Source organism: Canis lupus, chromosome 12 (genome assembly GCF_011100685.1).
Source record: "Canis lupus familiaris isolate Mischka breed German Shepherd chromosome 12, alternate assembly UU_Cfam_GSD_1.0, whole genome shotgun sequence".
Lineage (NCBI taxonomy): Eukaryota > Metazoa > Chordata > Mammalia > Carnivora > Canidae > Canis > Canis lupus.
The window spans coordinates 21,905,718-21,929,721 of NC_049233.1; the positions used below are offsets into that span (position 1 = coordinate 21,905,718).

The 24,004-nt window shown below is 34.8% G+C and overlaps 1 protein-coding gene and 1 long non-coding RNA gene across 18 annotated transcripts in view; one reads left to right on the forward strand and one right to left on the reverse strand.

The window, feature by feature from the left end:
- Positions 1–24,004, forward strand: part of MLIP (muscular LMNA interacting protein) — a 257,011-nt gene that overhangs the window by 167,741 nt on the left and 65,266 nt on the right. For all 16 annotated transcript variants that reach the window (XM_038554347.1, XM_038554337.1, XM_038554338.1 and 13 more), the window contains 4 exons: positions 4,598–4,663; positions 4,747–4,830; positions 4,947–5,006; positions 16,424–16,468. In XM_038554347.1, the coding sequence (XP_038410275.1) occupies positions 4,598–4,663; positions 4,747–4,830; positions 4,947–5,006; positions 16,424–16,468 (255 nt within the window). The remainder of the gene's footprint in view (positions 1–4,597; positions 4,664–4,746; positions 4,831–4,946; positions 5,007–16,423; positions 16,469–24,004) is intronic.
- The window catches only part of LOC111098291, a 55,695-nt gene continuing 32,381 nt past the window's right edge, over positions 691–24,004 (reverse strand). The window contains exons 3-4 of one of the 2 annotated variants that reach the window (XR_005367870.1): positions 18,766–18,894; positions 691–814 (exon numbers count right to left, since the gene is read on the reverse strand). This is a non-coding gene — a long non-coding RNA (uncharacterized LOC111098291). The remainder of the gene's footprint in view (positions 815–18,765; positions 18,895–24,004) is intronic. The other variant, XR_005367869.1, reaches the window with a different exon arrangement.

The window sequence follows — 24,004 nt, forward strand, 5'->3', positions numbered from 1 at the left end:
TCCCTAACCATAGGGATTGGGATTTATTATCAGCTTGGTGAAGGGAGAGAAAGATTTGGGGCTGAATGAAATGAGGATTGGAATTGCCTCCCTATCATAAAGCCAAGATCTTTGAAAGGTTACACTCTCAATTACAAGATGGATAAGGAAAAAAATTTGCAAAGGGAAATTACAGGCAAAATTTCTTATATCAGCTTAGGCTCAGGGTAGGAAAAAAGAGAATCTTTAACTGTAAGCCTATCCTTTTTTTTTTTTAATTTTTTTTTTCAATTTTCATTTATTTATGATAGAGAGAGAGAGAGAGAGAGGCAGAGACATAGGCAGAGGGATAAGCAGGCTCCATGCACCGGGATGCCCGATGTGGGATTAGATCCCGGGTCTCCAGGATCATGCCCTGGGCCAAAGGCAGGCGCCAAACCGCTGCGCCACCCAGGGATCCCTGTAAGCCTATCCTTTAGTGGATTTGAGATTTGAATTTGTGATAAGGAAACTTTATACTGAAAAGTTAAAATTAGTTTGTCTCATTATGCTTCTAGATTTTGTATTGCTTGGTTTAGACCTTGATATGAATGGAAAGCTGTTCAAGGGTAATTTGTAAAAAAAAAGTAGTCTATAATATTTCTATTAGTTTTAATGTAAGCCACACTCATAGCCACAATGGACAAACCTTGATATTTTGGTGGCTTAACACCATCATTGTTTATTTCCTTCCCATATCATAGTTTAGTAGAGTTCATTTTGGTTCTCCCACATAAGTTCTCAGTATTTCAGTGATTTAGGAATGTAGTCTGCTTCCATCTTGCACCTTAGTAACCTGAAGAAGAGGAAAGAGAATGAGGAAAAGTCATATCTACTCTTACCTGCCTTGTGCCAAAGGTTATATATGACTTCAGCGCACATTTATTTCATAAAAATGTCACAAGCTCATACCAAAATTCCTGAGACCAAGGAAATGTATATGTGTCTGAGAAAATGAAAGTCTCTAATGAACACCTAGCATTTTCTTTGTCACAATATCCAAATTAGTGGAAGGAAAATGAGAAAAAAAATCAATTACAGGATTCAAAAATTGAATTAAAATGAAATAGAAAAAGTGAAACAAAAATAAAACAAACATTTGGAAATATTTAAATATATAAGTAATTGTAATAAAAGAAATGTTAACTTTTCTAATTAAAAGACAATGGAGGGCAGTCCCCATGGCTCAGCAGTTTAGCGCTGCCTTCAGCCCAGGCAGTGATCCTGGAGACCCGGGATCAAGTCCTGAGTCAGGCTCCCTGCGTGGAGCCTGCTTTTCTCTCTGCCTGTGTCTCTGCCTCTCTCTCTCTCTCTCTCTCTCTCTGTGTGTGTGTGTGTTTTCTCTCATGAATAAATAAATAAAATTAAAAAAAATAAAAGACAATGGAGATGAACTCTAGACATCTGCTGCTTATAAACCACTTATTTTTAATGTTTGAACACAGAAAGTTGAAAAGAAAGAGGCAAACAATGATGTACTAGTAAAATGCTAATCAAAACATTTCATTATATCAGGTAAAATAGATATTAAGACATAAAGCATTACTGAGGAAATAGAGGGTCACTTCATAATGATGAATATTTAATTCATGAGGGAGGAATACTTCTAATTATGAGTGTAGCTAATAAAATGGCTTCAAACTATGTTGAGCAAAAATTGCTGGTATCACAGGGAGAAATGAACAGACCTACTATGATTCCCTGAGATTTGATGATACCGTTTTCAATTATTGATAGAATAAGTATGCAGGAAACTCAGTAAACTAGAGACAACTTGAACAAAACAATGAATAATTTTGATCAGATACACACACACATACACACACAGAAGCCTGCAGACAATTTTAGAAGATAGATATTTTCTTAAGCATCATTGGAACATTTATAAAACTGTCATGTCATATCTCATAAATTCATAAGAAGTCACTATTATGAAGAAGAAATTCTCTTGCAATAATATAACCAAAATAGATAATTTTAAAATTGGGAAAATCCTCATATTTTTAAAAATTAAAAGGGGAAAACTACTTTTAAATAACCCATGAGTCTAAGAAATATTAACGGATATGTTTAAAGATATAGTGAAAACTGAATGACAATGATCAGGACTTGTAAATTTAACAAAAGGAATACATTGAAGAAAACCAGGATAAATCCAAAAAATGAGAACGGAAATAAATAATAAAGATATGAACAGATATTATTGAAATGGAATATGAGTATTCCAAAGAAGATCAAAGCCAAAATGTAGTCTAATTAAGAGATGAGAAATTGATAAGTCTCTGGAGAAATTGATTTTTTAAAAACATATGTAGACACAAGTAAATATTAGAAATAATAAAGGAGTGTGACCAAAATGGCAACATAGGAGGTTTTTGAACTTCCCTTTTCCCATGGACACACCAAATATACAGCTATACACAGAATAATTCCCTCTGAAAGAAATCCAGAAACTCTGTGAGTGACTGTTACACACTGGGTGAAAGAGAATATCAAATCAGGAAAAAAAAAAAAAAAAAGGCTGAGACACACTGTCCTTATAAACTCTAATACTGGCACAGCTCCATGCAGTTGGGAGAGAATCCCCAACTCCCAGCTTCTCCCTAGGCATGAAAGATTTAGAACATATATCTAGCACCCCGGCTTTTAAGAGTCCCACCCAAGGGAGTGACTTACTAGGTTAGGAAATAGTTTCTGAAAGGAAACACCAATCACAAAGGAAAATGATGAAAACGTTGACTACATTGCAATGAAAACTTGTGTGTGTTATCAAAAGGCATCATGGCAATCATGGAAAGGAAAGGCAAGACTGGGAGAAGACATTTGTACCATGTCTAATTGACAAATACTTTGCATCCAGATTATATAAAACTTTCCAACAGATGAATAAAAAACAGACTACCCAATAGAACAATGAGTAAATATATAGAAGGAAACATGAATAACCAATAAACACATAGGAGGTGCTCAACCTCAAAAATTTTTAGGCAAATTCAATGTAAAACCAAACATTTTTCAAGGTCTGAAAACAGGAACTCTCATTTTTTGCAGTTATGAATGTAAAACTATACAATTGTTTTAAATAACAATTTGACAATATCTGATAAAGTTGACTATCCTGTACTCTGCTATTATGCAGCTACTTTAGTCTCAAACTACAAATATGTGTATAAAGAAACACATACATGGGTGGTAGTTGTTACAGGTTGTAATAGGAAAAATTTGGAACACCCTAAATATTCAGCACTAGAAGAAAGTATCCATTTTTTTGTGGAATATGCATACAATGTGCTATAATGTAGAAGTAAAACAACTAAATGAATGGCTATATGGAAAATAATAATAATAATAAGGGCAGAGGAAACTTTCGGAGGTGATGATTGTGTTTATGGCAATAGACTGTTGACATGGTTTCATGGATATATACTTGTTTTCAAATACATCAGTTGTATACATTAAATAGGTACAGGTTTTTGTATGTCAACCATACCTCAATAAAGTGGTTTAAATCAAACAAAAATAAAAAAGTTAGTTTCAAAAGAATTACACAAAACAACCTTATATATTGTTTAGTGATATATAAATATATTGATACGTTTTAAAAATTAAAGACATAGACATGATGATAAACACAAAATCAATGAATGATTACTTCTCATGTGCATGTAGAAGATGAAAAAGTAAGCAGGGATGAATATACACTGGCTTCTATTATTTTGTAATGCCTTACTTACTCTCAATGGAGTACATACACTCTACAGAGTGCCATCTTACTTTCTCCACATCCAAACTATATATCTGAACTATAACACAATAAATAAAAAGTATGTTTCCAAAGAGTTGGATATCATTTGAGGTCAAGTCTGATAAATAAAGTTACCAAAACTTTTTGGATATAAATGATTAAAAATGAGGCAAGATTTTTTTCTTGTGTATGCATGTTTTTTTTTTTTTTTTAACTGGCCCTGAAGCATTTCCTCAGAAATAGTTTTTGTAGTATTTTGAGACATGGCTTCATCATTATTTCTGTGTGTAGCTTCCCAAAGTGACTTCTTTGAAGGGGACAAGACTTCTTTGAAGGGGACAAGGATGGATAACATGTCCAGGTTCTAGTTTGTGTGTTTAAAAACTCAGTCTTCGTTCTTCATTTCAACACCTTCTATCAGAGATACTCATTACGTTGGACAAACTAGACTAATGCGAGAAATGCCTCCATGCCAAATAATAGCTCATCATCAGATGATTCAAAGTTTTTTTTTCTCCTTTTTGAAATTTGAGATATACAGGGCTTTCTTTCTTTTTTTTTTTTCCTTTTTTTTAAAGATTTTATTTATTTATTCATGAGAGACACAAACAGAGAGAGAGGCAGAGACATAGGCAGAGGGAGAAGCAGGCTCCATGCAGGGAGCCCGATGTGGGACTTGACTCCAGGTCTCTAGGATCACGCACTGGGCCGAAGGCAGGTGCTAAACCGCTGAGCCACCCAGGGATCCCTACAGGGCTTTCTTTGAAGAGACTTTTCTACTACATTTATATTTGACTAAAGGCCTCACATGAGAACTATTTCATTTATCACTAGGCTCTCGATGAACCAGCTAAGACTGAAGGTGTCTTCAAGGACAATGCTTTGGACCTACCTCTGGAGGTAATGACTTCAGATTACCCATGGTTTTGAGACAAAATCCCAAACCTCATTGCTAACTTGGTACCTGATTTCAATTCTTCCAGTTGTGTTTCCCTGCACAGCTCAGGCAGCAAACTGAAGAGCTCTGTGCTACCATTGATAAGGTCTTACAGGATTCCTTGTCTATGGTAATGCCTTAGACTAGAATGTGCAATTCAAATATTTGCTTCGCTTCTCTTCATTTTCCTCTGTTTGAGTATGATGCATCTTAGGCTTGTCCTTTTTTTATTTTTCTATTTTCCAGCATTCTTCTGATTCTCCTTCAAGTTCCGCACAGACGTTGTTGGGTTCTGACATGATTAAAGTATGTATGTATTTAATATAATTTACTGAACTGTAAGAGTAACTCGATCAATGGTTTTAAACTGCAGCTTAAGGCCCCATAGTGAATTGGGAAGTTAATTTAGCTAAATAGCATCTAGCATCTTAGAAATAGAATAGTAGAAATGTAAAATATCTGACTGTATTACTAGTGGTGGGTAGGTATTGCTGACATAGTTTTCAATTTGTTTACATGTGTATATGAGTATGTGTGTACAGGGTTACAAAGTAAAATTTATTTCTAACTATGGGTTAAGTTCAAAATAATTTGAAAGCCAAAGTATTAGACCATGTACTTATATGTTGGCATTTTAGGAAGCATTTTTAAGAATCACTTATAGAATTTGTGGCTTATCCCTCTTATAGCTTTGGTACTTATGTAATTCACAGTATCTTACAAGTGGAAAAGGAAGTAGACTGAAGTTCTATTAGGCTAAGAGCTTCCACACAGGTATTATTTCTGGAACTTTTTTCCTTTTGGTCAACTAAGCTTATTTCATTGTTCTTTGACTCAGAGAGACAGAAACTGGGATATTTTAGATCATTAGTATACTACTAAGTCATTAATTTTAATCTAGTTTTTAATAATTTCCTTCTTATACTGTAGTAGTTTCATTTGGTAAAATAAAATACTACATTTCTCCAAATTATTTTTTGAATGCTTAATACAGACCTACTCACCGAATTTTCAAAATGGTTGCGGCTTTTTCTTTATAATCATTAGGGTGTTTTGGTCAGTCTTATTTTCACTCTTGGAATGAGTATAAATACTTCTTTCATGTTCCTTCTAAAAGTTGTACATTGTGCATACAAAGCAGGTTTTAAATGTACAGAATTGCTTATAACGAGAAGAGTAATATCAATTTTTGATTGGATTATCAAAACTACAACTATCTGTTAACAATGACATAGGAACTCAGTAACCAATAATTATCAATACTAAGATTATACTTTAGTAGAGAGGACCTACAAGTAGATAATTATAGCTTTTGTGTTTATCTATTTTGTTGCATATTCTTTAAGTCTTTTGATCTAAAAATATGAAACCGTGTTTGATTTGCCTGAGACTATATACATTTAAAATATATTTTTATTTCATTTGTTGAACATATAAAAAGTACTTTATGTTATATTTTATAATAGGACTAGGACTTAAATAGTAATATGTGAATAATAATATATGTTACTGATTTAACAAATATTTAATGCTTATAGTATTAAAAATATATTATTCTAGGTCACTAACTTTAAGACAACTGTTTCATTCAACAAGTATTTATTAAGTGTCTACTGTGCGCCTGGGGTGTGAGGCATTAAGGGCATAATGGCGAGCAAGGCCAAGTAACCTAAGGGGAATACTTTGGTCTTAGTGATCAGAAAGCAGAATTCAAGCTGAGAACAAAGATGGAAATAGTCCAAATTGTAGAAAGATTGGGGAGATTAGCTTTCAGGCAGAGGAGTAAGCATATGTACAGGAAAGAACTTAGTGTATGTGAAGATGAAGGGCAGTATGGCTGCAGTACAGTGAGCCAGGGGTAAAGCGCATAAAATGAGAAGGCGGCCCAGGGATAGTGATTTAAATGCTTATGGAATACCATGGAGATATTGCAGGTTCAGTTCCAGACCATAGCAATAAAGTGAATATTGCAATTAAGTGAATCAAATGCATTTTTCATTTCCCAATACATATAAAATTTATGTTCACACTATATTATCATCTATAAGTGTGAAATAACATTATATCTAAAAAGCAAAGTGCCTATCTTAAGTAAAAATACTTTATTGCTAAAAAAATGCTAGCCATCCTCTGAACTTTCAGTAACCTTTTTGCTGGTGAAGGGCCTTGGCTCAGTGTTGCTGGCTGACTGATCAGGGTGGTTGTCACTGAAGGCTAGAGTGGCTGTGGCAATTTCTTAAAATAGGACAAAAATGAAGTTGGCTACATTGAGTGACTCTTCCTTTCATGAACGATTTCTCTGTAGCATGCAATGCTGTTTGATAGCATTTTACGCAGTAGAACTTCTTTCAAAATGAAAGTCAGTCATTTCAAATCCTGCTACAGCTTTATCAACTAAATTTATGTCATTTTCTAAGTCCTTTGTTATCATTTCAACAATCTTCACACTATCTTTACCAGGAGTACAGTTCACCTCAAGAAACCACTTTTGTAATGCTCGTCCATAAGAAGCAACTCCTTATCTGTTCAAATTTTATCATGAGATCGCAGCAGCTCAGGCATATCTTTAAGGTTTCACTTTTAATTCTTTTTTTTTCTTTTGCTATTTCTACCCTATCTGCACTTCCCCCACTGAACTCTTGAACTCCATAAAGTCCTCCATGATGGTTGGAATCAACTCCTTCCAAACTCTTGTTAATGTTGATATTCTGATCTCTTGCCATGAGTTAAGGATATTCTCAATGGCATCAAGAATGGTGAATCCTTTCCGGAAAGTTTTCTTTTTTTTCTTTTTTTCAAAATTTGGAGTCTTTCTTCCTCTATCTCAGCTCCCCCACCTCACTTGTGCTTAGTCTCTTTCTCTCTCAAAAAGAAATAAATAAAATAAAAAGTTGAAGTATACTTGATACATAATATTACATTAGTTTCAGGTGTAATAATATCATGGTTTAACAATTCTATATCTTGTACTATGTTACCATGAGTGTAACTCCCATCTGTCATCATACAATGCTATTATAATGCTATTGACTCTATTCCCTGTGCTGTATCTTTTATTCCAGTGAGTTATTCATGCCATAACTGGAAGCCTTTATCTCCCATTTTCTCTCTCACATTTGACCATCTCCTTACCTCTTTCCCTCTGGCAACCACCAGTTTGTTCTCTGTGTTTATGAATTTTCTTCTGCCTTTATTTGTTTGCTCCTTTGTTTTGTTTTTTAGACTCTGCTTATAAGTGAAATCATATGGCATTTGTCTTTGTTTGGCTTATTTCACTTAGCATAATATCCTCAAAGTCTTTCCCTGTCATTGTAAATGACATAATATTACTTGAAAGTCAATATTACTTATTGATCCATGAGCTGAAGAATGGATGTTGTAACAGCAGTCATGACAACAGTCATCTTGCTTTACATCTCCATCAGAGCTCTCAGGTTACCAGTTGTTTTGTCAATGAGCTGGGATATTTTGAAAGGAATCTTTCTTTGTGAGTAGTTGGTCTCAACAGTGGGCTTAAAATATGCAATAAACCATGTTATAAACAGATGTGCTCTCATCTAGGCTTTGTTTCATTTATAGAGCATAGGCAAAGTGGATTTAGCATCATTCTCAGGGATTATCCCTATCATTTTCAGAATCATCAATAAACACCGGCTTCAATTTAAAATCACCAGCTGCATTAGCTCCTAACAAGACAGTCAGCTAGGCACTGACTTCTCCTCTCTAGCTATAAAAGTTCTAGATGGCACCTTCTTCCAATATAAGGCTGTTTCATCTACATTTGAAAGTCTGTTGTTAGGCATGGTCACCTTCATGAATTTTCTTAGCTAGAACTTCTGGATAACTTGTAGCTTCCAGCATTTGATTCTCACCTTGCACTATAGTGTTGTTAAGACAGCTTCTTTCCTTAAACCTAATGAACCAACCTCTGCTAGCATCAAAATTTTTCTGCAGTTTCTTCACTTCTCTCAGCCTTCCTAGAATTGAGAGTTAGGGCCTTGCTGTGGATTAGGTTTTGGCTTAAGGGAGTATTAGTGGCTGTTGTGATCTTTCTTCCAGATCACAAAATCTTTCTCTGTATCAACAATAAGGCTGTTTCTCTTTCTTATCACTGGAGTAGCACTTTTAATTTCCTGAAACAACTCCTCCTGTGCATTCACAACTTGGCTGTTTGGCGCAAGAGGCTTAGCTTTTGGCCTGTCCTTGCTTACAACATGCCTTCCTCTTTAAGCTTAATCATTTCTAGCTTTTGATTTAAAGAGAGATGTGGGACTCTTCCTTTTACATAAACACCTAGAGGCCATTGTAGGGTTCTAAATTGGTCTGATTTCAATTTTGTTATGTCTCAGGGAATAGAGAAGCCCAAAGTGAGGGAGAGAGATCAAGGAATGGCTGTTGGTGGGGCAGATAGAACAAACAACATTTATGGTTTATAGATTAAGCTTGCTATCTTATATGGGCATGATTTGTGGGACCCCAAAACAATCACAATCATAACATCAAAGATTACTGACCACAGATTGCCATAACAAATATAATAATAATGAAAAAATTTGAAATATTGCAAGAATTGTCAGTATGTGGCTCAGAGACACAAAGTAACAAATGCTGAAAATGGTGCTAATAGACTTGCTTGTCACAGGGTTGCCACAAAACTTCAGTTTGTGAAAAATACACTATATACAAAGTATAATAAAGTGTGAAGCACAATAAAACAAGGTGTGGTTATATTTGTCATAGTGTAAAGTTTGGATTGTATGGAAAATAGGAAAATATAAAATATGGGCAGATTAATATGAAACCATTGAAATGATCATGATGGCTGCTGTGAGGGGGCCCTTGAGGCCAGAGGAGCAGTCAGTGCTGATGGCCTAGACGGGATGGGCTCAGGGGAGTAAGAGAGAAGCATGCGGGTTTGTAAGAAGTGTTTTAGGCTTGCTGCGAGGTTGGATGTGAGTAGTCAAGGAAAGAAGAATCATGGATGAGCTCCGTGTTTCTGCCTTGAGCATAGATAACCACGTAGAACGCAGAGTGTGGAGGAGGGAAGAGGATTATGTTCATTTTGACAGGATGAGTTTGAAATGTGTATCAGGGGGCCTTAAACTATGTGTCTGGAGCTAGTAGGAGAGATCTAGGGATGATATGCACATCAATGGTGTGAGTGCATATCAGAGAGCTACAAGAGCTACAAGCTCTTTCTACAGAGAGCTCCAAGGAAAAAATATTGTGGGTCCAATAAAGGAGGTAGAGGAGAAGCCAGCAGAGGACATGAAATGTTCATTGTTTTAAGAAGAAAATCAGAACAGTGTGGTAACATGGAAGCTACAAGAAGAGAGTATTTAAGAGAATATAATCATGGTAATTGCTGCCAAGAGGAAGACAGAAATAAAGCTAGAGTAGTGTTAATTAGGTGTGACTTGTATATTTTGAACCTGTGTTGCTATTGCTTATGTGTTGGTGTTCATTCTCATCTTTTTTTTTTTTTTTAACCTTTACTAGTATATATAATCCTTTTGAACCTGAGGTTGTTCTTAATCTAGTATAAAAACTATATATATATATATATATATATATCTCCTACCTAGGGTTACTGTTATATATATGTATATGTAATTTTAAATTCATGTTTTCTTAGATATATCTTCTTTTTTTAAAAGATTTATTTATTTATTCATGAGAGACACAGACTGAGAGAGAGATGCAGAGACATAGGAGAGGGAGAAGCAGGCTCCTTGCAGGGAGCCTGAGGTGGGACTCGATCCAGGATCCTGGGATCAAGACCTGAGCAGAAGGCAGGCGCTCAACCGCTGAACCACCCAGGTGTCCCAGATACAACTTTTGTTACTACTTTCTAATACTTTCTTTCCTTACTACTTTTTTGCAATTTTCTCTTAGGGTTTAAAACAATTTTTTTTTTTTTTTGCATCATCTGGTCTAATTATTTTTGGGACAATAGATTTGTGGATATCATCACTTTTATATTAAATCTGAGAAGCTGTTTATCTGGGAGCTTAAGTAATTTTTTTTTTAATTTCCTGCTTACCTTTCAGTATTTTGACATTTATTGGTTGTAAATTTGAAAATTTTTGAATATTTTACATTTTTGTTACTTTTCTTAGTTACACATAAATTGTTAAAGATAATAACTATGTTTATTTTCCTATCCATCTTAAACTTTGCAATATCTTTGTTCATAATTAGGCAAATACTGGACACCTGGGTGGCTCAGCCGTTGAGCATCTGTGTTTGACTCAGGACATGTTCTTGGACTCCTGGGATCGAGTCCTACATCAGGCTTTCTGCATGGAGCCTGCTGCCTGTGTCTCTGCCTCTCTCTGTGTCTCTCATTAAAAAAAAAAAAAATAAAATCTTGAAAAAAAAGCAATTAGATAAATACTATAGCACTTTTACTTTCCAATGTTTTTAATCAAAATACATACACACAGACATAATTTGTTAGTATTGTTTTGATTTTTGTATCTGAATTTTTATGGTTATATTTTTCTCGATGTCTTCTTTATTTAGATCCTGATTTCTCACACATTGGTAGCTTTCTCCTGGATTTATTTATTTTTCCTGGGTGCAATCTTGCTGAAAATTATATACAACAAGGTGTTTTTGTATTGATTTTGTGGCCTATGTTTTTGAGAATATCTTTATTTTGCCCTTTCATTTAAATTATAGTTTTGTTGAACAGAAAATTATAGGTCCTATCTCTTCAATGCTCCCCCCCCCCCAGGTTCCTTTTCTTCAACAACATACTTGTGAAGTATTTTGCCAACATGATATTTACTCCTCTGCAACAGAGTGATCATTTACAGAGTGGGTCTGTAATCTTTTAGAAATTTTTTTTTTTAGAATTTTTTTGACTGTCCAGTTCTTACCTCTTTATTTAGTTTTTTATTTTAATTCTAGTATTCTTAGAAGGCAATTGAGATTCATCCATGTTTTTGCATGCATCAATAGTTCATTTGTTTTCATTGCTGAGTAGTATTCCATCATATGGTTGTACTATATCTATTCACCTGCTGATGATGGACAATTGGGTTATTCCTACTTAAGTGCTATTATTAATAGAGCTGCTAAGAACAAGATTTTGTATGGACATGTGCTTTCATTTCTCTTGTGTAAAATCCTAGTAGAGGAATAACTGTACCGTTTTTTCTCCTACAGTATTTACATTTTTCAGATGTCTTACTATTTTTCCATGGAAACTCAAAGTTCTCAGAGCATATTGGCTAGCTTGGCTATATGTGTACCTGATGCCTGAAGTGGCAGACACTTAAGCCTAGTGCCTAGGATTTACCAATTCTGCTGCATTTTGTCTTTTGTTCTTGTTTTATGAAAAACAGAAGGAGCATGTGTCTCAGGCTGTAGAACTCTGTAATGTTAAGTATTCCCCCCTTGCCACTCTTTTCCCACCCTGGTGACAGTGTGTTCCTCATCTTTGCCTCCCTGCATCTTTGCTTATGGGCACTCCATACTCCTCTTCAAATAGCTGTTTCCATTGTTATCCCTAAGGAAGGCATCAGGAACTGTCCAGTTGTCCAAACCTATGCTTAACTGTCCCCTTCTTGCCAGCCAGACTGAAGGACCACCTTGATATTATCCTCAGAGATGTATCTTTTCAACATCCTCAAATTTTGCTTCCTCACATTACCCCACTGCTGTCTTTATCTCTGATGTTGAAAAGTGGTGTGCAGTGAGAAAGCAGAGACAGAGGATGTAAAACAAACAAACAGACAAAAACAACTACTTTGAAATGTTGGGCTATGAAAGGGAGAAGGAAATTGGGTCTGGAGTAGGGTCAAGGAAGAATTTACTTCTGATTTGCTTTTAAAAGCTGAAAATGACAAGAGAAGTTGGCACGTTAGTAGGATAGATTCACTAGAGGAATTATACAAAAGAAATCCTGCAGGATGAAAATCCCTCAGAAGATAGAACTTACAGCCTCATTCAAATAAGTGTCCTTTTATTAAAAGCTGGAAATGCCTGCCATTTTAAGAAGACAGAAAACAGAGGAAATGTTAGGTACAGATGCTAGTGTGTTTGTAGGTGGAGGGAGAGAAAAGGAAAAAAATTATAACTCATATTTTTAGTCGTTCAATAACTAACATCTTTCAGTGAAGGAAGGTTTAAGATTACTAACTGAGGTTCAAAAGCAACCATATTGAGGATTCCAGGGTGGCTCAGTGGTTTGGCACCTGCCTTTGGTCCAGGGCGCGATCCTGGAGTCCCGGGATCAAGTCCTGTGTCAGGCTCCCGGCATGGAGCCTGCTTCTCTCTCTCATTCTCTCTCTCTCTCTCTCTCTCTCTATATATATATATATAGATATATATAGAGAATAAATATATATAGAATATATAATATAATATATTATATTATATAATAATATATATATATAGAGAGAGAATAAATATATATAGAATAAATAAAGTCTTTAAAAAAAAGCAACCATATTATAGGGAAGGGAACCATATTATATTATAGGGAAGAGTTTGGAAAAGAAAAAGTTGAAAGCCATTATGTGTTCTGCTTTCAATTATTCTCTTTTTCCCTCATAAATCCCTTCCACTCAAGCTTTGCCTACACTGTGTTGTCCAAACCACTTTCTTCAGGTTCCCACTGCTATCAACTCAGCGCTGGTCAGAGCTGACATATCTGCAGAACTGGAGATAGCTGCCACTCCCTCCTATCTGGCACACATTCCTCTAGTGCCTTCCAGGACATTATATTCTCTCTCAGCTTTTGTCATACATCATTTGCCATCATTATTTCTTAAGTTCATTTGCTGGTTTATCCTCTTCTTCCCAAATTATCAATGCTGGAGTGCTGCAGGATTCAATCCTTAGACTTCTCATTTCTCTTTATATTCATTCCTTTGGTGTTTTGAAAAGCAAGTATATACTGTCAACTCTCAAGTTTATATCTCTACTCCAGAATGATCCCCCAACTCCAATATCCCAAATTCTCTCACTGCCCTCTACTCTCCTTTTCCATTTAGATTTTTAATAAATATCTGAAAAATTAAAGTCTAGATTTCTTCCCACAAAAACTATTCCATATCCTACCTTCCCATCTCCATCTATAGAATTCTAATCTTTCATTTTCACAAGGCTGGAAACTTTGGTGTCAAGTTTTATTCTTTAATTTCTCTCATATTCCACATCTTTATTAGAAAGTCTATTGCTGTAGATTTAAGATATATGTAGAATATGATTATTTCATGCTTTTTGTACTGCTGAGCCATCATCATGTTTTGCTAGATAGTGCAGTATTTTTTTCCTTATAACCTTGCCTATCTTTCATTTTTAACACATCAACGAGAGAGACACTTTTCAAGCATAAGTCAAATTATGGCCCCCCTCTGCTGAAAACCAGCAGTGCCTACACATTTCCTTTAGATATAAACCAGAATCCTTATGAGCTCCTGGAAGGGCCTCTATGATCTGGTCTCCCAGCCCTTCCATCACTGCTCCCCTGCTCTCCTGCTTTCCTACTCTGCTCACACCATGCCAGCTCTGCCTGCTTCCTTGCTGTGCCTCGAATGTGCCATGCATACTCTTACCTTAGTACGTTTTGTTCTGTTTTCAAATCACTTATATAACTTTTTATAGTTTCTAGTTCCTTGTAGAAAACTTGCAAGCTTAGCTTTTATCTCAGAAAAAGCACGGATAAGTATGGTTGTTTTCAGTCCGGATCTAAGAAAACAAATTTCTGGATTCTCTGTGCATGTGTTTTGGTTGTTCATTATTTATGTTCATTTTCACTCACATTGTCTTACCTCTTTGTGTATCTGAATCTGATAGTGTGTTGATATTCTACTCAAAAGTTTATTTATAGAAATTATTTGAGGGCTCAGATGATATTATTTTACTATAGAGAGACTTTCTTTGCTTCTGTCAGATACCAAGAACATTAGTAAAGAAGGATTACTTAATTTAATTTAAGGTTTTGGGATTTTTTTTTCCTAAACATTGTTTTCAATTATTTGAGGCAAGCCTGAAGACTATGTGAGGTCTTCTAGATCAGTCTTAGACCTGGGGCTCAGTCTATTCTTGGTGGGTCACAGATTCTGACTTTTATCTCCCTACACCTGTGAGATGGTCATAAGTTTGAATCAGATTCTCAAGCAACTCATCATTGGTTGCAAGTATCTGTAGGATAAAAGCTGGTCTCAGGTGGTGACTCCTCTCTTTGGATTCCCATCTTCTCCTGATCTTGCTCTCAATTTCTTTTTTCTCTTATTAGCTCATTGATGTCTTTAATAAATAATATGCCAATATTGCTTTAAATATCTTACCCAACTTTTTGTTGTTTATTTTGGAAGAATCACTTTCAGTACTTGGGGTATCATTCTCAGAAGTGGAAATCCACTTTGAGAACTTTTCATTTGTACCATCTTGTTGAAATGCTCTTTGTTTAGTTATGTACATGTCCAGCTCCCTCACTTCCTTCAAATCCTAGCCCAAATGTTACCTCTCTAGATTGACCTCCTCTCTGAAATTGTAAGCTCACAACACTCTTGACCTTCTTAACATCTGGGTTGTCTAAAAGAAATGAGGTGTTTGGCAGAAGCAAAGATTTTCTCTGGAAGAATATATTACCCTAGCCTTCAAATTATTTCTACTCTTTTTTGTTGTATAACATATGGTGTAATATATGGTATGATTTACTTCCAACATACAGTATAATTTACTTATTTGTTATTTTATAGTTTATTTTCTCTCCTGCTAGAATGTAAGCTCCCCAAAGGACAGAGCATCTTTGTGTGTTTTGTTTACTGATAAGCTGAAGTGTATAAAGTTCCTGGCACACAGTAGATATACAATGAGTATTTCTGAGAGATGAATGGATCAAATAGACCATCTCACTTCAGAAAGTGGGCCTACAAGAGAAAAATTAGGGGCTTACCAAACAGTATTGAATGCTCATTTGAAGTTAATGACCATTAATTTATAATGAAAGAGTTTCCCCACAATATTTTGCTTTTCAAGTCTAGAGAAAATAGATGATAAGGTCTATCCAGGTTTGTTGTTTTCTTTTCTCTTCTTCTTCTTTTTTTTTTATAAGGTTGATTTGTCATAAGGAGAGGGAGGCAAGAGAAATTAAGGTGTTTAAACAACTAAAAATAAGTATATGTAAACCAAGAGGTAATAACACCACAATGGAAGTGGTAAAACTCATTGATTTTGAAGTTTCAATGAGGCTGAAGGAATGTCACATTGGGGACATTTGAGAAGTGAATGGAAGATAGAATTCTCAGTGGAGGATGCTCAAAATCGAAACTTCACAGATTTTCCATTTTATTTGCGAAGGAAAAGTCTAGAAATGATCCTAAGAGTGGATGAGTGAAATGAAGTAGATGAGAATACCTTTGGAGTTGAGAGATTTGAGGAAGTGAGAGGATAGAGACTTCCATGTGAATTTTGAAAATGGCAAAAATCACACAAGGGACCATTATGATCCATGAATGAATGTCATCAGTAAATACGAGAAAATTTCCCAGAAAGCTGAGAGATAATAACAATGAGAGGAGTAATGAAGTGATATAGCTTAATGAAATAATTTTTAAAGGGACAGGGCTTTGTATAGAAAAGAGAGCAAGATGGTTAGAAAGTCTTAATAACAAAAAAAAAAGGTGAACACTTATCCCAGAAGTCGAGTCTTTTAGTACTTTTGTGGTTACTTCAGTAGTAAAATTAGTTTCATTTTTATACAGATGCCTACAACTCTTCCAAGAGCAGCTGGTCGAGAAACCAAATATGTAAGTCCCTTCATAATAATACATACTGCTTTTTAAATGGGTGCATGTGTATGCTTTGGAGGAAACTCAATTATACAGCCATTAAAATTGAATCCGTTGATTTTTTTTTCGTAAATGGAAAGGGGTAGGATGGTGCAATTTGCCCAGATGTGGAAAATCAGGTTATGTCAGGTAAGTTTATTGAATAAATTCCTTGTTAAGTGAGGTCTAGTTTGATTAGTTTGGCTAAATAAAATGGAACTTCAACACCTGCTTTCTGTCTAATTATCAAAGTGTCTAGGACATTTTCATTTTTGTAATGGTTTACTGTGCTTATTATAAAAGAGCCAACTCATATACTTAAAACATAAGACTTGTCAATTTCCAACAGGATGGCCAGTTTAGTTGGCTTTGACTAGTTTGTTGCTTTCTTTCATTTAAATTACTGTCAAATAAACCAGTTTCCACTTAAGCAAAAATAGATTAATAGATGTGTAGATACAGACTCACAGGCTTGATTCAATTAATTATGTGGAGCTGGCTCTGAATGCCCTAGGCACACACACATAGCCTCACCCTGTTTCCACTTTTTATTCACCTCATAATCCATCATGTGGCCAACTTCTGCTTCTGATTGAATATCTTCAATAGAAACAATATTTTGCTCTAAGCAAATGTTTAGTTTTTAGTTCAAAATAAAACACTAAATTATTTATTTTAGGTTATACCTTATACTTTCTAATGTACTCTTTTCATCATCATCAAGAATACATAGTAATTAATTATGTATTTTGTGACATATCTTTTTTTCTACTTTATGTATTTCTGTCTTTATTTGGATGTCCCTAAGGCAAATAATAAGCTGAATGAAATCACTGAATTTTATCACATTTGGGAAATGATGTTTAGAGGGTATGGATAGGAATACTTAGACTATTTTCCTAGAAGCTTTCACTCTTTTGTTTTTATTGAAAGCCATTAGGAGTAATTCTTAGAAGAATAGAGACATTTAGTAGGCTGTTCCCAAGTTTAAATCATAGCATGGCTGTTTGTTGTCTGATCCTGGAAAGTCACTTAACCCCCCACCCCATGCCTTTGGTTTTTCATCTATAAAATTGGGAAACTAATAATTTCCTGATGTATAAGATTCCTATTGGTTAATGTATAAAAAGCCCTTGGTGTAGACCTGACATACCGGAATAAGTAGTAGTTCTTCCCTTTCTTCCTCTTATTTTCCTTTGCTTTTCCCTTCATCTATGCTCCCCCCCCCCTTCTTATTTCTTCCCTTTTTTAGAGGAGTAAAATTGCCATGATTTAGTGGAGTTCCTTGATTCTAAAGTTGAATACTAGAGAAGAAAATTCCCTAAAGATGTTTCAATACTTTTTGTGACTAATACATGCTACAAGAGCCAGACACACAAGAAAACAGCTGCAAGTTTTGCTCTCTCATATTCCTTTCTCACCTACTCCTACCTGTCACCAAAATACCTCTGATGGAGACTCATTTACAAAGAAGGTGGGGAGAGGCTGATACTTCCTCTCACCCCTCCCTGGGAGTGGCCAATTTGACAGCAACTGCAATAATTCTGGAGGGACTGCTTCAATCTCCATAGTTAGAGTTTATTTCAAATTCTTCTTCAATAAATTATCAGACTTAACTAAAGTAGGTTAACATTTGCCCCAAACTTTGTGAGAGCATTTGAGTCATGCAAAGTTAACACTGAATCATCAAATAGATTTAGTATAGACTAGTACAAATATGAACTCTGATTCAGATAAGATTCTTGACTTTGATTAAATTTGGTTTCTTGAGTGAGAAGCTTTGCCTTTTACTTTCTCTTACAACATGACATTTGAATTGTTGTTTGTGATACCTTAAATATGTCCATGTCTTTTGGAAGACTATAAAGGGTAATTTTGTGGTGGAATGTAAAACCCTGGTTCTTTGGTGCCAAATCACAGGGAAGCCACACTTGTAAATATTTGGCTGCAGTTATTATATTTCCTAAGTGATATCTGATACATTTATTTTGAGATGGAAAAAAATGAGATTTTAGAACATAAGTCCACTTCAGCCATAAGCTTTGGTCTTATGTGAAAATCTATTTTAAATACGGTATGTTCTGATTTTAAAAGAATGACATAGTAATATTTTCTTCTAGAAATTCTAATATTCATGTTGGCTGAACTACAAGATACCTTAAGTGTGATTTGAATAGCTTTTACATGATTAATTAATCTTTCACTATATTTTTCTGCCTTTCTCTCCCATGGAAACTCAAAAGCAAATCTGAGAAGTTTTTTAAGTATTTCACTACCTCTTTTCAAACTTGGAAGGAAGTAGGCATCTTCACAGTATATATATACCTGCTGGACTTGGTGTGTCATTGACTTTGTAGAAATTCTTAGATTCGGTCCAGAAACAGGGATCTGCAGTTTACCAACTCCTACACCAACAGGGAAAAAAGAGAAGACTTAAATAAGAGCCAAGAAAAAAAGTTTTGTGATATTTGAGATTAGCATGGACCACTCAATATCCTTACCTCTGGGGGCTCTCTCAAAGTACAGTACATAAACTATAAACCACAACTTGTAGAAAATATAGTCAGAATTTTCTAGCTAGCTTTATTATTCAATTTTTGTTCCATTTTTGTTCATTGATTCAACAAATATTTACTGAATGTCTACTGTGACGGCTTACTGAAGAGTCACTGGGGTGAGGTATGAACCTAAAAAGGTCCCATTTCTGCAGTTTATAATGGGGGAGACTATAAACAATTACAATAGTAAATGAATAAGACATTTTCTTTTAGAAATTAGAGAAAAGCTAGCTATAGAACTGGTTGATGTGAAAACAGATGTACAAAGCTGCTAGTTTTCAATGTATCTGTATTATCTATTGGATTTCCAGTGTTCCTAGGATGATTATAAGTTTCGTTATTAAATAACGAAAAATTGTGTGACTAATTCCTCTTTCTGGAGCCTTTGGTAAAACACTGACTTTTTTCCATGAAAAAAAAGAAAAGAAAAAGCAAAAAGATTAGTTTCCCATTCTTACTCTTTATTGCACATATTGTTACATTTCACATAGTCTTTTTTTTTTTTGTATGAGCCAGATGCAGGAAAAGTACCATCAGTTCAGTCTAATTAGTCAAAGTTTTCTTCAATTCATGGTGTACTTGAATTGCAAGTTATTTAAAAGTAATTTAATTGAAGTCTTCTTAAGTGTAATAGAATTTAGGTGAGACTAACAACATGTTGAGTAGTGGTGATATCCACAGGTCACTTGCAAGATTGATTATATTAATTTATTATCAATTTTCCACTCGATTATTTTGAGTTCTTACCTTGCAAATGAGGTTTAAATATTTAATTTAACCGTACATCAGTCTTATGAGGTGTGTATTATTATTATTTCAAGATCTTCATATGACAAAGAAGGAAACCAAGTCTTTGAAGTCAGAGTAGGCAAAATCCAGCCCAGGTCTCCCTCACATCAGTCTGTGGCATTAATAGTTGTATGAGAACTATAGAAGATATGGGAATGGTTTGTTTTCCTTAAATATTTTATCCATTAGTGTTATTCTGGGTCTAAATGATTTCTTCACCTTTAGTGGTTTCTTAGACCTTTAGTCTAAATTATTCAAAAGTAATTTCATATTTGGTGGCAATATCTAAAATGTCTATTATATTTTTAACATCTTAAATCACTCTCATAGAAATTAGCTCATAATTTCTCAGATGATGTATGAGTGAGTTTCTCATAATTACTTATTTTTAAAGAACTTCTTTCCCCCTATGTAAAGGAATGAATTTGCTATTTGAATTTCTATTTCATTCTGTTTTCACTCTATCATATTTGGAGGGGAATGTCATTTTTTCCTTTGCATTATACTTGTCTTTGTAAATATTTATCTTTCATTAACTACCACCAGCATAAATTATTTCATTCATGTAATCCAAAACCATAGTATGCTTTCTTAATAAAGAGCAACCTCAGAAAATCAGGCAAATATTAGACCTACTACTAATTTATCAAAAAAATCCTTAGTTGGAATTACAGTCTATAGATAACAACTAATTTTATAAACTCTCAGCGTTGTATGAGTTACTTTTAAGTGTCAGAGAAGTAACAGACAGGCCTATTGAATATTATATGGCAAACAGATAAGATCCCATCTTAATGAGCTTGAGGGACAGAAAATGTCATAACAATGGATGCATATTGCTTTCAAAATATCACAATATATTAAAAATGTGTCAAACTTTATTAAGAATATTCCCCACTATCCATATATACAGATATTCAAATAAAGGTCACTGTCTCCAATTTAGGCAGCTTATGCACTCCCTTGTTGCTATGCTTGGCAATGTTGCTATGCTGGAGTGCTTCAGAGGTGCTGCCTACTAATGTAAGGTAGTCCTGGATCTGAAGGTAAGATGAGACTTGAATCCAGTCTATTCAATCCAGACCTTGGTCCAGATCTGCTTCCATAGGATTCAACCAGAGATTTGTTGAGTCACAGAAAGAGTTTAAACAAGAAATTCCACTCTTCTGATTATTCTCATTTATTTCTCTTACTCATTGTTCAGAAATACTTCTAAGGCATGCATATGTAAAAGGGGATGAGGAAGGAACTGATGGTAATTATCCGGGTTCTGCTAAATGAAGAGGGAGAGAAAAGGTGTAATGAGACACTCCTTATGCCTTGCATCCTTCTCATCATCATTTTAGACTTTACCAAATATGAAGGCACCATATTTTAGCCGAACTTCCCCTTGATCAGATCTTTTATCTCCTCATTTGCATATGTAAACAATGGCTGTCACTGGTTCTGCCTCCCTGTTATGTTCATGAAAGGTGGAATCCTCAGTCCTTAGCATAAAGACTCAAACTTTTTAAATACTTTCAAATCTACATGTTATATTTAGGTTTTGGGGGGATATATTACTAATTTATAAAATTTTTTTAGTGAGATAGAGTAATGCCTGTAGATAGTTAGAATAAACAATGTGAAGCAAGGGAAGATATGATGCCTCATAACATATCACTATGTGCTTGGTGCCTAACATTCTTACTATTGGATTCATTCTTTTGCATACATAGTAACTTATGTATAAATTAATAACAGGAACACTTGCTAGGCTAAGGGAAAGATGGTGTTTTATCATTTTATGTTTCCTCAACACCAGGCTCAGCACTCAATGATTATTAGGTGCTCAGCCAATATTTTAAGCATTTTCTTTCTGCCTGGGAGTAGTAGTAACATAATTCAGTTAACATATTATCACTAATTAGAGCTCTTTGAGTCGTGAGAAAAGGAAATTCAGGACAATGAATCAACAGAGAAAAGGTGGAAGAAAAACACTTTCATGATATTGAAAGGTGGGAGAGATGTGACTGGTGAAAGGGGGGAAAAAGCTGAAAGTGGAAGTATCGAGTGCAGGAGGCAGAGACAATTGGAATAACTGGATTTTGTTCCAGTCCCCCAACAGGATGTCTGCTGGTGTGATGTTAGCCAAAAAGGACATGTGTCAAGAATGGGGGAAAGCTGCACATTATAAGGAAAAGCAATCTAGACAATGCCTAAGGAGCTTCATTGTATTTCCTGTGCCTCTGACAACAAGTCTTTGGAAAAGGAACATAGTTTCTCTCCAAGCTGGCTTGGCACAGTGGTGGCCCTGTATAGCAATTTATTTTTAAGTGGATTTAAAATTTTCCTTTCTTTCCTTTGTCTTTAACTTATTGGTTTTCCATATAATCTAGCTCTTTAATAGACTTTCTTTGAGGTAAGGAATTTTGAATTTCACATTTTTTTTGACAGCTCTGTTGGTTTCTAAACCTTTTAAATGATGATAATAATGGTTAATATGGACCCTCTTTTCTCACACTTTCCTTTCCTTTCTTTTATGATTAAAATGAAGTTAAAGGCCTTAGAGTAGATTATAGGATTTTGTTTCACAAACCAGCCTTTCTAAACTCCTCTGTACTGTTGCTCCTCACAGTTAATATTAAGGTGGATAGACGTGAATGAATATAATCTTTAATGTTGTTCAAATCTAATTTCAAGTTTTGTTTTAGGGACGTCAAGTTGCTTCTCTCCCTTCCTTCAGCTAACTGATGAGCAGTGGTTCATATAGAGTAGCTTTCTTCCACCTCACACTGATCCAATCTTAGCTTACCAAAAAAATCTTTCCTCACTTTTTAGAAAATAATTGCTACAAACTTAATAACACGATTATAGCTATAGCATTTAATAAACCCTGCTAACCTGTATTAGACAAGCAATGTGAGGCTTCTCAAAGAGCCTGACATGACTGGGTTGGTTGAAAGAATCTGGTTATATTCATAAGACACATAAGTCAATATTCTTTTTCTTTGGTACAGGAGCTGCAGTGGCTTTATAAATATTTACACCCCCCTGAGGTTCACATTTGATTCTATCCTTTCTCTGTGAATAGTTTCTCATAAAACTGATATGAAATCCATTGTATAGGGTAAAATAAAAACGGAATGGTGATGTCTAAAGTATTTTTATTATAATGTTAAAATTCCCAGTGAAGGAATTTTGGGGATTTATGGAGACTGGTACAAAGATCTTTGGGTTTTTCCCTCATTTAATCATTACTTTTCTTGAACATTTTATCTTTTTTCCCCCCTCTAATAGTTTGGTATTATTTAGCACAACACACTTATAAACACTAGTAGTGTAGTTAAATTGTACAGGTACTTTGTTTTTAATGTGTATCCCAATTTCCTATAATTATTGAGATGAAAGTTTATCTAGGTTATGTTTAGTCAAGATACATTTAATTCAGTGTATATCATAGAAACTATTAATTTAACTTAGGGAGTTCATAGAGAATTCTCTCACTATTGCAATAAAGGAAAATTAAAGGGAAAAAATGAAAACTTTAGAGGAAATCAGTATTACTTGTATTTATTACATTATGAGCTTCAAAACAAAACCCTAGGTGGACTGAATGTAATGGACATTCTAAAAGGTAATTTTTGAACTGGATAGCCATAAACCTTAGTGCCCACTAACCTGGTCCCAGCAATTAGAGATGGGGAGCATTTAGCCTATACACCCTGCTGCCATAGAACAACCATGAATGGCAGCAAGCAGCAGTAGTCTTGTGAATAAAGGTATGAGTCGAAAAGCAGAAAACAAACAATATTGGTCACAGTGTGAGAAGGACTGAGGGTGCCTTGTCAGTATGTTTGGTGATTCATACTTCTATACACTTGGCAATACCATAAGAACCACTAAGCTCTTAGTTTCCAGTTATCATTCATATCTCAGAAAGTAATAAAGAATATTGACACACCTATAATAAACCTTGAAAACATTTACAATCTCAAAAAGAATGGAAATGTTTAAGAACACAACTTTATCATATTTCAGCCAAGTCTATTTATAATTAACATTTGTGTGTTGGCCACTTCCATCAAAGTTGAAGGCTGAGTTGATGTAGAAGCTCAGCCTCCCATTTAAATGCAGAAATGCTGATAAAACACAGTTATTAAAAATATTTAAGTAACCCAATCTAGAG